The sequence below is a fragment of the Nothobranchius furzeri genome, chromosome 4 (assembly GCF_043380555.1).
Source record: "Nothobranchius furzeri strain GRZ-AD chromosome 4, NfurGRZ-RIMD1, whole genome shotgun sequence".
Taxonomy (NCBI): Eukaryota; Metazoa; Chordata; class Actinopteri; order Cyprinodontiformes; family Nothobranchiidae; genus Nothobranchius; species Nothobranchius furzeri.
Genome location: NC_091744.1, coordinates 49,690,328 through 49,706,037, shown reverse-complemented (window position 1 = coordinate 49,706,037; position 15,710 = coordinate 49,690,328). Strand labels below are relative to the sequence as shown.

Here is a 15,710-nt window from a genome sequence, read left to right as displayed (position 1 = left end):
CAAAGACTGATCAGAACAGGATTGCAGAATTTGAATTTTGCGCAGCTTCAAACATTAATTTTAGCACTGCAGTGTAATTTACATATACGAGTTGCAACTTTTTAAAGCTCTTATTTATCTTATTTATTTATTTTCTGGTACCGCATCAGGCCTTCACACACACCTCCAGCGCTGTCCACACACACACGGAGCTCCCAAAACTCGGCTCTGCATTCTGCACTCTCCTACTGCTCACACTTTCAATCCAGAGCCGTAAGCAGCCTCTTGCTGCGCCTCACACACGCACAGGCTGAACTCAGCTTACACACACAGTGAAGCTTCTCTACAGCTGTGCCTTTTTTCTCTCGCTTCTGCAGCCTTCACTTCCCAAATCTTGCTCCAGTTACCTCTGCTGTTAACATCTACTCCTTTTTCCTTCATCGCCTTTTCTGCTGACTTTCTCAATAAAACCTTATTTCTCGTGGCTTCAACTGGGCTGCTTGTCATATTTATTACAGTCTCCATGCAAGCTAATTGCTCTCCCAGTGTACTCAGAATGTCATTAGGTCCCCATCCATCATCCTCCGTTCCACAATCATATTCTTTTTCCATCATTCTGTTAGTATGTTGCTGATTTTGGTGACAATTTGGACTGACGAGGGTTTTAGCCCATAGGGGGCTCTAACTCACCAGTATTAATTAGTGAGACAGTGCCAATGACCTTTGTGGTATTTCCTTCTTCAACCGTATTTCAGGTGAGGAAATCTTGCCTAGAGCATCCACAAAGGCGCGCTGTATTTCTCTCACTTACACATACAATTTGTTAGTACAGTTCATTCATTCATTACCCATCTTAACTGCGGTGGGTGTGGTGATCACCGCTTATTCAACTAATCCCTATTAGCTGTGATATGAAAAATCTATGTGTTTTTACACTTATCCTTACTATCTGCACTTGTGAGAGCAGATAATATGTTTGCTAAGCCTAAAGAGACTTATTCACTCTCATTTGGAGTTTATTCTGTCTCTTTTATTATGTAATTCAAGTTAATCAGTCAGCTCCATCTGTTTTACCGACAAAGCTGATTGAGACTTGACATTCATACAGCGTGTTCTCTAACTATAGCGTGTGTTTTGTGTCAAAAAAAAAAACAGTTTCATAACAACATTGCTCATTTCATGCAGAAACAGTTAAAAACATTGCTCATTTCATGCAAAAACAGTTACCTTAGAACATTTTTCTCATCTCATGCAAAGGTCCTCGACCTTTAGAATTTAGGGAGCTCTCTCTCTAGCCTCCCATGCCCTTAACCTGAACCAGGTCCTCGACCTGTGCTATAAAATTTAGGGAGCTCTCTCTCTAGCCTCCCAGGGCCTTAACTCGAACCAGGTCCTCGACCTGCAGTATTTTAGGGTTCCCACCCCTAAGGCCTTACCCTAGCTTAAAGGTGCCTTAGTCAGTTTTGAAATTTTATGCTCGCTATTGCCCCCTCAGGCCAAAGGTGTAACTGCAGCTTCAATAGTAGGCTCGTGCACAAGGCGCGCGTGCTATATGTGCACGCTCCCGAACAAAAACAGCTGCGTCAGCCCCGTACCGGTGAATTTACAGGTTTGCCGGCATGACTTCGACAGAGGTAATAATTGTAAAATATTTAGACCAAATCAATTTGGGCTGCATATTTTCCAGGTTGTGATAGGTGCATGCATAGCAAAGTGAGTAGAGTGAGGAAGCATAATAATACCGATATATGAATACATTATGTATGATGTTGAAAAAAATACTAGTACACAAATTATGCATAAACGTAGGCCCTATTATAATATTAAAATAATTGCACTGGTAGTTAATAAGCACTTTACTGGTTGCTACTTGACAAGTACAGGCCATTTACTAGAAAAAAAATCATGTGATGGACTGCTACTTTTTTTCTTTTACTAGAGTAAAAATACATAGAGGTACTGCTACTATAACTTGAGTGCACCTTTTGTGTACTCTACCCACCTCTGCTTTTCTTTTGCATCCAGGTAAAGATAGTCTTAGCAACATTATTTTCATCAAATGTAAATACACCATTACCTAAATGTTTTATGGATTATTACAGCGAAGCTTTTGTAAAACATGCATTCCATCACATCAACGTGTAAGCCTTATTACTTTTCCTTCAAGGAATCCAGTGCATCTCATTACTCCGAAGTTTCTGAAGAGAGTAGTGATTCTGGAGGGGGCAGAGGGAGAGCAGGCAGAGGAGCAGGCAGAAGAGCAGGAAGAGGAACAAGGAGAGGAGCAGCCAGAGGGAGAAACATATATGAAAGTACAGGCCGGGGGAGAAGCCAGGCTAGAGGAAGAAGAGCTAGAGCTGGACGCATTAGTGAGGAAGACTGAGAACGGGTTGCTCAGATGTCTGCTGACAGAACTGCAGAGTTACAGGTTGGTCATAATGCAGAACACTAATACATTTCACAATCATAAAGTTTATAAAATAAATGCTGCCTTTCGTTTTCAGGCACAGTTGCAACACCTAAGTATGGATTAAAAAGATGAAGTCCTTCAGATGGTTGTTAGACGTCTGCCAGGAGTGTTACTGGACATTATGGACTATAGACAGGCCACACCAGGACACCCTCCATCAAACCAGGGTCAGCCAGCTTGGTGCACCTGCTCCTACTGCCGAATGATGCCTACAGACCTGGAAAACAAGTGCTGTAGACAGGATCCAGAATGGTGTTTGAGCAGGCGTGCTCATTTTAACCTGTACTGCATGGATGAAGGCATCCTGCATTTGGCTCGGCAGATGTGGAATGACATTTTGGCTCTGCGTGATAGCCAAGACCCTGGATCAGATAATCGGGAGTACCGTTACTGTGCCTATAGACAGTACACTATTTGGCAATATGGACGTCTTGGCGCTGGCAATCGTAGGGTGATTCCTTCCTGCTGTGTTTGGAGGATTAGAGACAAATACCCTGACCACTTAGGGATTTATGTTGGTTATAAAGAAGCCCCCTTCCGCTGAAACAAACATGCAACTCATGACCAACTCAGAAGTTTGACTTACTTTTATTGTTGTTGCAAACTTTTTGTACATATTTACATAAATAAATCTGTAGTGTTCAACTTTGATTGCCATCAGCCTCTGTTTAGGTATCACATAAGTCCTGTAAAAAACAAAAATTACATTTATGTAATTTTCTTCCACAAAAATGGAGAGGAGATTTGGTTATAATCACTACCTGTCCTCTGCGTTGTTGTGTCTGTACCAGTTCAGCTGTAGGAGGAGGGCTGATCCCGGAGAGAGGACCCAGGGCCCTGGGGTCATCAGCCTGAATGCTTCTTCTTTCTGGGAGTCCCCCAGCAGAGCTGAGGCGCTTCTCCAGGATTCTTGTCTGCAGCTCTGGGATGTAGCCGTAGTCTTTGGTCTCCTTTACAGTGTGAACACTGTAACGCTGCGACTTTTTGTTGTAGACTCGTTTGTGTCTAAAAAAATGAATTTAGACATTAGGAAATTATATAAAGGTATTATGAATATATAAAAGCCACCAAGTTTGACTTACGATACTTGGCCTTTGATGTTCACATGCACTGGGCGATGGTTATGGTGGTTGTAGTCTAATGCAGCGAGGAGTGTCCTAGCTTCATAGACACCAAATGAGAATGCAAAGCGTTTCCCGGCGTACATCAAGATGTGATTTTGGAACGACTCCAGCTCAGCAGTGGTCCTGGGGGAAAAAAACAATGTCTGTAGAAGAAATAAATTCTAACTCAGCGCAATATAATATACTTTGTGGTAGGTATTACAACATTACAGATACTGGAATCAGGGCAATACCAATCTAATGTCCTCATGTGTGTAGTTTACAGATAACAAGAACCAATACTAAAAATTTAGAAACTGCAGTATTTTCATCTAAAATATTAATTTTCAGATAAAATTTCATATTAGTGGTTGTTTATTTGTGTTTTACATTTTATCTAAATCTACTTCAATTGTAGCACCAGGCAGAGAAGACAATAAAACCAGTCTTCTGCTTCATTGCATTGTTTGGTGTGGTATAAGTAACTGTTATGGTACTTGTTATTGGAAAGAACTCAGATCCAAGTGCAGAGATTGTATTAGTTAGAAAAAAGCTGCATTGTTGTTTTCCAATTTTGTTTTACTGTTAGTAAGACAATAACTTTACATTTCCACCAAATGTCAGTAATTTACCTAAAGGTGAGCAACTTCTCTATATCCTTTAGCCATCGCTGGTTCAGAACAATCCGTGAAAGCGCCACATGTGCAGCAGATCCATGTGGAATGAGCTCTTTGTCTGGGTTCTCCGCCAAAGGAGCATGAAAGCACCTGCCAAAGCCCCATTCATGCTCTCCAGTCACGTGGTGAAGTACACCCTTCCAGACATCCTAAAAACACACAAAGTAGAAAATACAAACATTTACATCGTGAGTAGAAAAAGATAATGAACCATGGCAGCAAATATAAACAAAAACATTACATTAGTGGACGACTGTATACATGAATACTGTGTTTGTACAAACCATAAACTCTTCTCTGGTGCTTGTGTGCTGACAAGCATACCAAAAATGGTTAACAATGTCCTTGATCCATCCAAGTATAAGCTTTTGACCAGAAATCATTCCAACCTGTTTGAAGGCAAGAAAAACTAGTAATTAAAATAAAGTCTGAACAAGCCAGGATTATTACCATCATAATACATTTTGACATACAGCATGAAGTTTCTTTGTCAGATTTTTTGCGGCGTGCCAGACATCAAGCGAATGGGTAATAGCCTGATCCTTATCTGCCCCTTTCTGGATCTGGTCAGAAAAAATTAAAAACAGTCTTTTAACAATCTGGTTTCGAATTACCAGTAAAAACTCTGAAGTTTTGTGAAAATCTTACGCATGAGAGCAGCAATTTGTACATGGGCATCAGTCACAATCTCCTTGATGTTCACCTCCTTTGTGAGACTGTCAAATGTCTGTATAAAGGCAGCCTTCTCCATGACCCCACTTTTATAGCCAACCCATCTTTTGTCCACATTGACAACACTGATGATGTCCATGGTGTCTAGATCCATCGTTGTGTATGTACAGCACATTGCTGAGTGACCTTTTTTTTAAGAGATACAGAAAATTGTAAAATAACAATGAAAAGAAATATTTCAACTGATCTTAAAATTAAATTTCAAAAAGCTTGTTCGTTACCTGGAGTCCATCCTCCCGTCAGCTAAAAAAGAAACACAGAAATATAAGCATGTAATGAATATGAGCCTTTACAAGTAAACATATTTAGTTACCAAGAGCAACCATGCGGTCTTTTGACTGCAGTTTCTTGATGATGGCATTCCTCTTCTCCTCCCAAAACTGCTGTATTGATTTTAAACAGTAGGTACCCTGGACTGAGTAGAAGGTTTTGGATGTCACCATGCGGATATTCATGAATCTGAACAGGAGAGCGATCTTGGATAAGTTGTTCCCTGACAGGAGAATGTTTGTTGACAACATGAAATCTCCTCCTTGCATCCCATATTTCAGCTTTGGCTGGCTGTTCCAACTCCATAATTTATGTCCACGTGGGCAAAACTGTATTAAAATACAAACAAAACCAAAAAAAAGTGGAAATGGCGCTTCACACATATTTCACATTCCTACAGTTGTACTGCTTCCTTATTAACATAAGTGGCAAGCATTAGAACATAAACTCACCCACTCAATTATCAAAGCTGTACCTCTCGGACGTGACTTTACATGAAAAGGAGGATGGCCATCACAATATGTGCCTGTGCTGTGGTCACTGTAGTGGCATTTACTGAGAGGCAGTTGGAGGAAATTGGCCATCTGGAGCAAGCTTTTGCTGTATGCTATGCACACTTGCTGGTTTATGAGGTCACTTTCAACAAGCACTTGATCGTGTATTGGGAAAACTGGAATGGATGCTGCTGATGGTGCTTCTAAATTCTCTTCCAAATCTGCCTCCACACAATCAGCAATGTCAAATACAGCTTCATCCAGGCCAATGCTAGGAAGTTGGTCAACTTCATCCTGTGAGACACACCTATTGCACAAGATTTTTTTATATATATAATCAGTGAATAGAAAGTGACAGTGGGGATGTTACTACTTATTTAAAAAATTCAATTATGAAACATACCTTATTGATATTGGAGGTACATAATCTGAGTCATACGGGTCTAAAGCTCCTTCTCCTTCAAACTCTAATCTGGAATTAAATACAGCAGCAAAATATGACAATATATACTGACATATATCATTTCAATGACAATAATTTGTTACTTACAAACTGTTTTCCAAACTATTGGCTCTTTCCTTGTCTAAATAGTCCACTTTCAGCTCCATCGATTTGATGCTACAAAAACAAACAGAATACATTAATTATGAAAACAGAGGGTATGCATCAAATGATTAAAAGCCCTGCATATTTACCTTTCCTCCAACAATTCTACCTCTTGATCTGCTTTTAGAGGTTCAACTCCTGCGATCTGGAAGTCATCCCTGTTGACAAGTACACAGTATTTATTTTATTTGATGTGGAGAACAATTATCTGACATATGAGTTGCATTTTGTTTACAAGTGAACTTACCTATCAGATTCCCCTGCAGTTACTGAACTGGGGCGACAAGGACCTGCAAACACTGCTGTAGATGGCCCACGTGGTGTTGATGTAAGTGGTCCCTTTGATGAAGCGTGCTTCTCATAACTAAAAAAGTAAAGCAACTTTCAATACTCCAGTCATGTGTACACGTTAACAATTGAGATTCTGTTATATAAACAATAGATTTGATTAGCGACGCAGTTTTACAAAGTTTAGACTTCTTTTACACAATTCTAGTACATTACACTAACAATATACTGTAATTTCCGGCCTAAAAGCCACTATTATTTCCCTGTGCTTTGAAGCCTGCAGCAAATATCATGGTGCGGCTCTAAACTTGCAGGCACGTTCACCCGTGTTTAAAATTCGTTTTTGTGAATTAAAACAACAACGAAAAAATTCCGTGTAGCGTCTTTCTGTCTAATTATCTTGTGTTATGGCCAAACATGCGCTGTGCGCCAGCTTGTATTTGGGTGCTGGTGTGTAGAAAACACTTTTTTTTTTTTTTGCTGATGCGGCTGGAAATAGGTAATCTGATGTGTAGACGCTAGACAAGCAGCCTATAAATGTTATGATATACGGAAACCCCCCATCTTACTTTGAAAGCATCCACAGCCCTTTCCCCACACGTGTTTAGTAATAATTTCTTACCTTTTCAGCAAAAATGATGCCAGCTGCGGGTGTGTTTTCATCCTGAGAGACTTTCTCAGCATTTTCCACTCCTCAAATGCTGGACCGATATTTATCCTCGTTCGTTGCCTTCGGCGATCATACTCGAGTTGTGCCCGTTTACCTGCGCTGGAATGCACTCTTCTTGGTTTCTTTGACTTGTTTGGGGTCTGGGCTGGAGTTCCGCTAGTGCTTGAAGCAGCTCTCTTCTTGTTCTTTGCTGAATCCATGCTAGCTAAACCACCTCTCGCTCTGCCGCTAAGCTATCGCTAGTAAACAAACGCTGCGGGGATAGGCCTGAGCGTGAACGCGCATGACGTCATCACGCATTACACTGCCTCTGGAAGACCCGGGGGAAGCCTGCCTGCTGGACCCGAGCAAAATCTTATTTTTGATTTTAAAGACCTATAGAGACAATCACAGTAAAATGCCAGGGCTCATTCTACAGAACCAGGGCATTGCAGGAGAATGTTTTAAGAAGAAATGTTTTATTTCTATACATGTTCTGGCTGTAAAACTTGCCTATAGTCCCTTTAATATAACCTCGTTATATTTTCTATTCACTCGTCAGCAAATAGTGTGGTCAGCCACGACCTGGAAAATGGATTTTAGGGCTTTTCTAATAACCCTGGGTCTCCAACCTCAAACTCTGTTCTATTTCCTTATCTCATTTATCATTAAACCATTGTAAAAAAAAATCCTTATCTTATTTTACCATTAAACCATTACAAAAATCTCTTGTTTTTTCTGCACTTGTCTCCACTTTCTTCTCCAACTATTATTTTAGGACCACAGCTACTATGATTCTGGACACAAAGGCTTTGGATAAATCCAATAGGCAGATTTTAGATAAAAGGCTCTGCTTACCTTATTTCCACCGCGGTGTTTTTGTGCCAAGATCGTTCACTGGGTCGGTTGGTCGAATCGTCCTCCAAAAACTCCTTTTTCTTCAAAAAGAAAAAATCCTGTTTGTGACGCCAAATTTGTTGGTCTTTCTTCTGTTAGACCAAGCACAGGTACGGAGAAGATGGAGTTAAACACCTTTTAAGTTGGCAGAATGTGGAGTCAAATGATCAGAAGTCCAGTCACTGTTTTCACCGCTCATGAGGGGGAGAGCCTCTGCAACTTCAGCAGGTCCCGCGATCTGCTCCTGACAGTTGCTTCAGACAGACTCTCGCCGTTCTGCTGAAAACGGCTGATTTTTATTGAAGATTACAGGAATGTTACATACGCAGTTTGCCATGTACATACGTCATTGGTCATGACAGGTAAAAAATAACAGCCTTGTTAGTGGACAGTTAATTCATCACGAGAACATGCATCCTTGAGATTACTAGGAACATCCTGATACATGAAGATACATTTCACCGGTACCGAGAGGAAATTGAGAGGAGCTGGAATGTGCTCACTCCCTTCAAGGTTGCAGAACAGAACATGCTGCTGTAAATCTTTGTGTAGAGGCCTTGAGTATCTGAGCAAGTGTCCATAGCATAGAGTAATACAAATGAGCTCATAAGGTAAATATATAAAAGAAGCTTATAAGGTAGATACATATATTTTCATCGCGCATGTCTCATTGAAAATGAATGGAGGAGAGGCGAAGTTGCCTCCCGTGTGTCGAGCCCATTAGAAGAGCACGAGCCGTAAGTGCACGCAATGAGGAAGTGCACGTGCACTCTAAACCAGGTCTGAACCAGGACTAGACCAGTAAAGTGAAGCATGCTTTTGGCTGTTTATAATTTTCACAATGTCTGGTTTGCACTGATATGTTCTGAGTCCCGAGCCTGCATAGATGTTTTACCAGTATGTTTTACCGTGCCCCCGCCCACGCCCTATAACCCGGTGCGCCTTTTGTATGTGTTAAATACAAGCCCCTCATGACACTCATGACAACTCTGCGGGGGGTGAATTTTTTTTCTCACTCTTCTGTTTAAGTGTATTAAAAGCCTAAAATTATGTATAATTAATGAGCATCCGACACACATGACCGCCGCCTCAGACGTGACCACAGAGCTAACTCCGTGGAAAGGCCTCAGTAGAGCCTCGGTCTCGCCTGGAAACTGTTTCGGGATTTTGAGTCTCTGTGTTTGTGTATTCTGTTTTGGATATTATTTGTGCAATTGTTGGACAAAATGACTTGCTGTGGTATTAATTGCACTAATAGAGCATCCAAGGAGTCTCCACTTCATTTTTTTGGTAAGTTAAATTATATTTATGTATTTTAGGTCACTGCCGCCTTTAAACTAGCTGAGTTTATCAAAGTAGCTAGCTAACTATCATTTTAACATGTAGCATGTACTGTTTAACCATGAAATTTAGATGTAAAATACGGTAAAATAATTAATAGGGCATATGTCAATGGGTAAAAGGGTAAAACCCAGTGCATTTTACATAAAAATGGGTTGAAATATGATGGAGCTCTAGGAGGGACACTTCTGTGTTCCATTCTTCCACCCGGTTCTCCCCAGCGGTCAGCCCGGTGCATGTCTGACCGATGCGGCGCCTAGCTGCTGCACGGGCTGACCGCTCGTGGAGCTCCCGGACTTTCAGATGGACATTCTGGAATATGTGTGGACAATTCAGTCCGGTTTTTAACCATTACTGTGTTTTCAGACACACCACTTTTGTACCAGAACTTGTCCTTTCGGCTGCCTTCACACAGCAGGGAAAAGTTCCAGATGTCGGGGGGGGGGGACATAGTGCGGCGGGCATACATGCGTCATTTACCCAAACAAAGCCATTCAGTCAAACATGGCAGAGGAAGAGATAGAATTCCTCACACTGATCGGACTTATGTTAAGCATAGTTCTGCGCACACAAAGACGCATAAGAGACCTGGATGATGAAGCTCAATTGTTAAAGGAATCACGGAAGCGGTGTGAAGAGCTCCGTCGCGTGTCTAGGAGATGGTACCGTAGGAGGCGAGCTGCCATGGTTCGCTGCATGCTACAGGAGCGAGCTATCTAGGCGCGCACAGCGTCCCCCGGTCCCCTCTTCCTCCCCCTCCTCCCTGTCTGGAACTCGACCTCACCAGTCTGAAGCAGCCACCCTGTCCGTGACAAGTCCGGACCTGTTACTAGGGGCGTCGTCCGGTTTAATTACAGAAATGGTTATCCGGATGTTTGTATTAGACACAAAGGTCTTACAGACAGAGTCCTGAACATTTCCGTAATTCATGGCCTGTGTAAAGGGGGCTTGGAGCCCCCTTCACACAGGCAGGAGAGAGACCTGACCGCAGAAATACTGCAGCTCGGTGAGTTGGTTGATAGTGCTTGATGTTAGAAGTCTGTATGCCATCAGATAAACTCGCTCTTTTTTCTTTTTTTTTTTTTGATGAGGCTTATATTGGGGTGCGCTCGAGTCCGTAAATTACAGTAAGTATTTTAAACTCATATGCTTAATTAGTTCTTTGTATGAAGTTTTCCTCTAGGTGATCCAGAGAGGCTTGACCTTTGGGTATGCAACCAAAGAAGAGAGTGCTGGACCCCCAATTCACACTCCCGCTTGTGCAGTGAACACTTTGAGAGTCATCACTTCACCACGGACTCCAGGGTACAAACACATTACTTCATATTTTGGTTAAGATTTAAAAAATTGAAGCATTAGCTGTATAATATACAGATGTTACATTGCTGTGTAACAAAAAGAAAATCTTCCCCACCCTTGAATTGTCTGTGACTAGGGCTGTTTAGATGGGAAACAATCACGTTATTAATTTCCATCTAATTCTATGGTTAATTACTCTGATAAACAAATTGATTTTTGTCAGTCTTTAATGTGTAACTTTATGTATTTGGGTGAATGACAAATATTCATGTTAAACTGAAATGTTAGGCATTTAAGGAGAAATAACCCAATAATAAAAATTCTACTGGTGTCAAATAAGTCAAACTGTAATTAAACTATATATTTTCAAATTCTCGATTCTGGATAAAATCCAACAACATATGCTTTATAAATAACAAACACTCCACATGGCTTTTTTACACACACGCACGCACGCACACACACACACACACACAGTGCTCTGGTGTACCAGTGTGTTTTTGAGATACAGAAATTGACCTTGTCTGATGTGTGTATATGTCACGAACAGAACTCAGAGTACCCGTAATGACGCCAAACACAATGTGAGTAAAATAAAAAAGTCTTTATTAGGATGCTGAGTTACCAGGTGGGCGAGGCTGGAGACAGAGTCGAGGACAGGCAAAGGTGGAAATGGCAGGCAGCGTGCAAGGCAGGGGTCAGGAGAAAAACAAGGTCCGGAGGCAGAAAACAGGCAGGGAGAATGGCTGGAAAATTTACTAGCAATAATGTTCAATAATCTGGCAGTGAATGACTGGATGGCTGGTTCTTTTGTAGCAGGGGAAACAGGTGTGAGTTATGAGCTGAGGAGTCAGGAGCAGGTGAAGTGGATGAAGGCTGATTATAGGAACAGGTGAGATGAATGAAGTTGATTGTGATGCTGACTGAGGTTGCTAGGGAAAACAGGGCTTGGCTGGAGCTTGGTGAGGGGACCAGGTGAGCTGAATGAAGAGTAAATGAGGAGGCAGAGGAGGGTGAAGGATGGGAGTCATGACAGAACCCCCCCTCAAGGGCGGATTCAAAACGCCCACAGGAAACCAGAGCAGGGCGGGAGGAGGGGGACCAGGAAGGAGGGCCAGAAGAGTCTGGGGGGCCGGCGACGGGGAACCAGGAGCCGGGACTGCGGGAGTCTGGGGAGCCGGCGACGGGGAACCAGGAGCTGGGTTTGCAGGAGTCTGTGGATAGAGGACACTGGAGGACGAGGACTAAGAGGGGACTCTGGACTAAGACTAAGAGGGGACACTGGACCACGACTAAGAGGGAACACTGGACCACGACTAAGAGGGAACACTGGACTACGACAAAGAGGGGACACTGGACTACGACTAAGAGGGGACACTGGGCTAAGAGGGGACTCTGTAGACTGAGGGTACAGAGGGGACACTGGACTACGACTAAGAGGGGACACTGGACTACGACTAATAGGGGACACTGGACCATGAGGGGATTCTGGAGACTGAGGGGACAGAGGGGACACTGGACTACGACTAAGAGGGGACACTGGACTATGACTAATAGGGGACACTGGACCATGAGGGGATTCTGGAGACTGAGGGGGCAGAGGGGACTCTGAGCTAAGGGGGGACACTAGAGGAGGATGACTAAGAGGGGACACTGGGCTTAGACTAAGAGGGGACACTGGGCATAGACTAAGAGGGGACACCAGAAGAGGACGACTAAGAGGGGACACTGGGCTTAGACTAAGAGGGGACACTAGAAGAGGACGACTAAGAGGGGAAACTAGAGACTGAGGGGATGTAGACTCTGTGACTGGTGGGGACGTCGACTCCGAGACTTGAGACGTGGACGTCGACTCCGGAACAGGAACCTCCGACTCGGGAACAGGAAGGACCGGAGCCTCTTGGATGGGCTGGATCGGAGCCTGTGTGTCCTCTTGGACCACCGCCGAAGCAGGATGAGATGCATCCTCTTGGACCACCGCCGAAGCAGGATGCGATGCGTCCTCCGGGACCAACCCCAGAGCAGGATGCGATGCGTCCTCCAGGACCACCGCCGAAGCAGGATGCAATGCGTCCTCCCGGACCACCGCCGAAGCAGGATGCGATGCGTCCTCCGGGACCACCGCCGAAGCAGGATGCGATGCGTCCTCCGGGACCACCCCCAGAGCAGGATGTGATGCGTCCTCTGGGACCACCGCCGTAGAAGGATGTGATGCGTCCTCCGGGACCACCGCCAGAGCGGGATACGATGCATCCTCCGGGACCACCGCAGAGGCAAGATGCGATGCGTCCTCCGGGACCACCGCCAGAGCGGGATACGATGCGTCCTCCGGGACCACCGCCGAGGCAAGATGCGATGCGTCCTCTGGGACCACCGCCGAGGCAAGATGCGATGCATCCTCCGGGACCACCGCCGAGGCAGGATGCGATGCGTCCTCCGGGACCACCACTGGAGCAGAATGTGATGCGTCCTCCGGGACCACCGCCGGAGCAGGATGTGATGTGTCCTCCAGGACCACCCCTGAAGGAGGATGCGGTGCGACCCTTGGGACCACCGTTGGAGCAGGAAGCGGTGGGTTGGAGGGTTCTGGGGAAGAAGACCACCTCTCACAGCAGGTCAGACCCTCTGCGGTGACATCCTTAAGTGCAGACCCATATACCCTCCGGACATAAAGGTAGTAATTACCAAGGGCTCGAACTGCTATCAATTCTGGATGGGTGGAGAAGATGACATTCAACCTTTCAGCCGCCCACAGACGTAAGTGGGGGCAGGTTGGCTTGGCAAAGACCTCCCACACAGCTTCCTCGACCATCTGCATCATCGTCTGAACAATCTCCTCCGTTGGGACCGGTCCAGAAGTAGAACATGAGGTGTTGTCCGAGGAACCTGCCGATACCAGCACGGGAGAAGGATCAACCCTCTTATCAGCTCTAGAAAACCTCCGCCGCTGTCGTGACCTGACAGGAGGGGTTTGAGGCTGGAGCGGTGCAACAACAGGAGAGGTGGAACCTCTGTGCGGCAGTGGCCTGATTGTCAGACCTGTTCCCCAGAGCGGTGACTCCTGTTCCCGTTTAAGCTCCATAAACTCAAGGAGAGTGAGATCTTCCATGACAGGTCAGGGAGAGAGAGCGAAAAAAATACTCCCAAGTGCTGTGTCGGGTCAGACTTTTGGCCAGATTACTCTGTCACGAACAGAACTCAGAAGACCCGTAATGACGCCACACACAATGAGAGTAAAATAAAAAAAAAGTCTTTATTGGGATGCTGAGTTACCAGGTGGGCGAGGTTGGAGACAGAGTCGAGGACAGGCGAAGGTGGAAATGGCAGGCAGCGTGCAAGGCAGGGGTCAGGAGAAAAACAAGATACGGAGGCAGAAAACAGGCAGGGAGAATGGCTGGAAGATTTACTAGCAATAACGTTCAATAATCTGGCAGTGAATGACTGGATGGCTGGTTCTTTTGTAGCAGGGGAAACAGGTGTGAGTAATGAGCTGAGGAGTCAGGAGCAGGTGAAGTGGATGAAGGCTGATTATAGGAACAGGTGAGATGAATTGTACCTGAAGATGACTCCATCAGTGATCTTCCAGATGTCAACAACCTGTCTGAGTACAAAGGAAGCAGCGATTTCTTACATCACTGGATTCATTGTCAAAAAGTTGAAGCAGAAGATTACATGCATGCCTTGCTCACAGGCACTAACATCGGATGAATCGGTGCATCCACTCTTGGCATTGAAGGACAGAGGTGGATTACAGAAACCATCACAAGGCATCACTGCAGTTTGCCATGCAACAGAAAGATGCTTCCAGCTGATTCTTAAAGCCAATGAAGGAAAGGCTCCACGTGGAAGAGGAACTACAGCAGCCATTGTTGCCCAGGTTGTCACTGACTGTTCAGAGAAAAATCTCTTTCCGCAGCTGCACAGCCACATGTTTGACATGTGTGCTAAAAGTAATCATGTCCATGTTCTTGTAAAGATGGCTTCAGCGTGGTACTGCAAAATTAGATTAAATCATATAACACGGCCGGAGACGGACCGGATAAAAGAAGGCAAAACTGTCCGCAAGAAGCTCACAAAGTTGATCCATTTTTATGGAGATTAGAGAAAAGCTGTCCTCGTCATATCTTTTTGTCTGTCTGTACATTTTGTTATGTGCTTGTCAGAAGTTGTGACATGAACATTTTTCTGATATTTGCAGACAGAACATAACATATGAAGAGCCTTCCTTTTATTGGACATCCATTTAAATGTTACTTAGAGCCTGCATGAACGGGGCCTAAGTATACACTGACGAAGGTCTTTATCCTATACGTTTGACCCCAACATACAGGATGCTACACTAATTTGTAAATGGACTTTAAAAAGTCAGACACTGTTTCATTTACTGTTACATATATGTTACTATCTATCCCTTAGAAACTGCATGAACGGGACCTAAGGAGATATTCTAACATTTATGTAAGGAACACTTGATAAAGTTCAGAGTAAAAGTTACAACATGCAAAATGCATATGCAACCTTCTCAGTTTTCTGGTATATCTTTGATGACATATTTCTTGATGAGTTGATGTTACATTGAAGAAAAACATAAACTATCTTAAAACCAAAATCATTTTGATATGTTATTGCACAGATAAGCTGTATTGTGGAATACCAGCAGTATGGGGTTTTTGGTTTGTTTGTTCTATTTTGTTCCTAGCAGGTATTCATTTTCTCTCTGCGGTTGAGTTCCTGCCACCACCCCAGTTTCAGCAGCTGAATGTCAACAGCTGATCTGAAAGTAAGATTTAAAAGATCCTATCATCTTTTGTGATCTCATGCCTACAAAACATCATTTGTTCTAATGGTGAAATTAATTTAAGCTGATCTTTAACCTGCTGACCTCTATAACTTTATTCCTGTTC

General features: G+C 43.9%; 2 protein-coding genes across 4 annotated transcripts; both read right to left on the bottom strand.

The window, feature by feature from the left end:
• Positions 1-3,021: 3,021 nt before the first annotated feature.
• Positions 3,022-4,901, bottom strand: LOC107374885 (uncharacterized). Its single transcript, XM_054736266.2, has 7 exons — positions 4,878-4,901; positions 4,703-4,792; positions 4,514-4,618; positions 4,185-4,378; positions 3,532-3,696; positions 3,211-3,454; positions 3,022-3,135 (listed from the first exon to the last, which is right to left on the bottom strand). Exons 1-7 carry the CDS (start codon positions 4,899-4,901, stop codon positions 3,118-3,120), a joined length of 840 nt encoding a protein of 279 aa, XP_054592241.2. The 3' UTR covers positions 3,022-3,117.
• LOC129157098 (uncharacterized) lies at positions 4,720-8,089 on the bottom strand. 3 transcript variants are annotated; one of them, XM_070550237.1, is made up of 8 exons: positions 7,243-8,089; positions 6,580-6,696; positions 6,422-6,490; positions 6,276-6,344; positions 6,129-6,197; positions 5,684-6,032; positions 4,878-4,987; positions 4,720-4,792 (listed from the first exon to the last, which is right to left on the bottom strand). In XM_070550237.1, the coding sequence occupies exons 1-7, from the start codon at positions 7,488-7,490 to the stop codon at positions 4,949-4,951; spliced, it is 960 nt and encodes a 319-aa protein (XP_070406338.1). In that variant the 5' UTR covers positions 7,491-8,089; the 3' UTR covers positions 4,720-4,792; positions 4,878-4,948. The 3 variants fall into 3 exon arrangements, with proteins under 3 accessions (XP_070406338.1, XP_054592237.1, XP_054592238.1); XM_054736262.2 differs by having other exon boundaries at positions 4,775-4,792; positions 4,878-5,560; XM_054736263.2 differs by lacking the exons at positions 4,720-4,792; positions 4,878-4,987 and adding an exon at positions 5,468-5,560 and having other exon boundaries at positions 5,707-6,032.
• Between the last annotated feature and the right edge of the window lie 7,621 nt (positions 8,090-15,710).

Bases quoted from the DNA above. Each gene is read 5' to 3' on its own strand.
- LOC107374885 (XM_054736266.2), bottom strand. From the start codon at position 4,901: ATGTACAAATTGCTGCTCTCATGC. The intron at 4,793-4,877 runs GTAAGATTTTCA...TTTTCTGACCAG, and splicing joins ACAAATTGCTGCTCTCATGC to ATCCAGAAAGGGGCAGATAA. The intron at 3,697-4,184 runs GTAAATTACTGA...TTTTTCCCCCAG, and splicing joins GAGAAGTTGCTCACCTTTAG to GACCACTGCTGAGCTGGAGT.
- LOC129157098 (XM_054736262.2), bottom strand. From the start codon at position 7,490: ATGGATTCAGCAAAGAACAAGAAGAGAGCTGCTTCAAGCACTAGCGGA. The intron at 6,345-6,421 runs GTAAATATGCAG...TTGTTTTTGTAG, and splicing joins GTAGAATTGTTGGAGGAAAG to CATCAAATCGATGGAGCTGA. The intron at 5,561-5,683 runs GTGAGTTTATGT...ATTTTAATACAG, and splicing joins CAGCTTTGATAATTGAGTGG to TTTTGCCCACGTGGACATAA.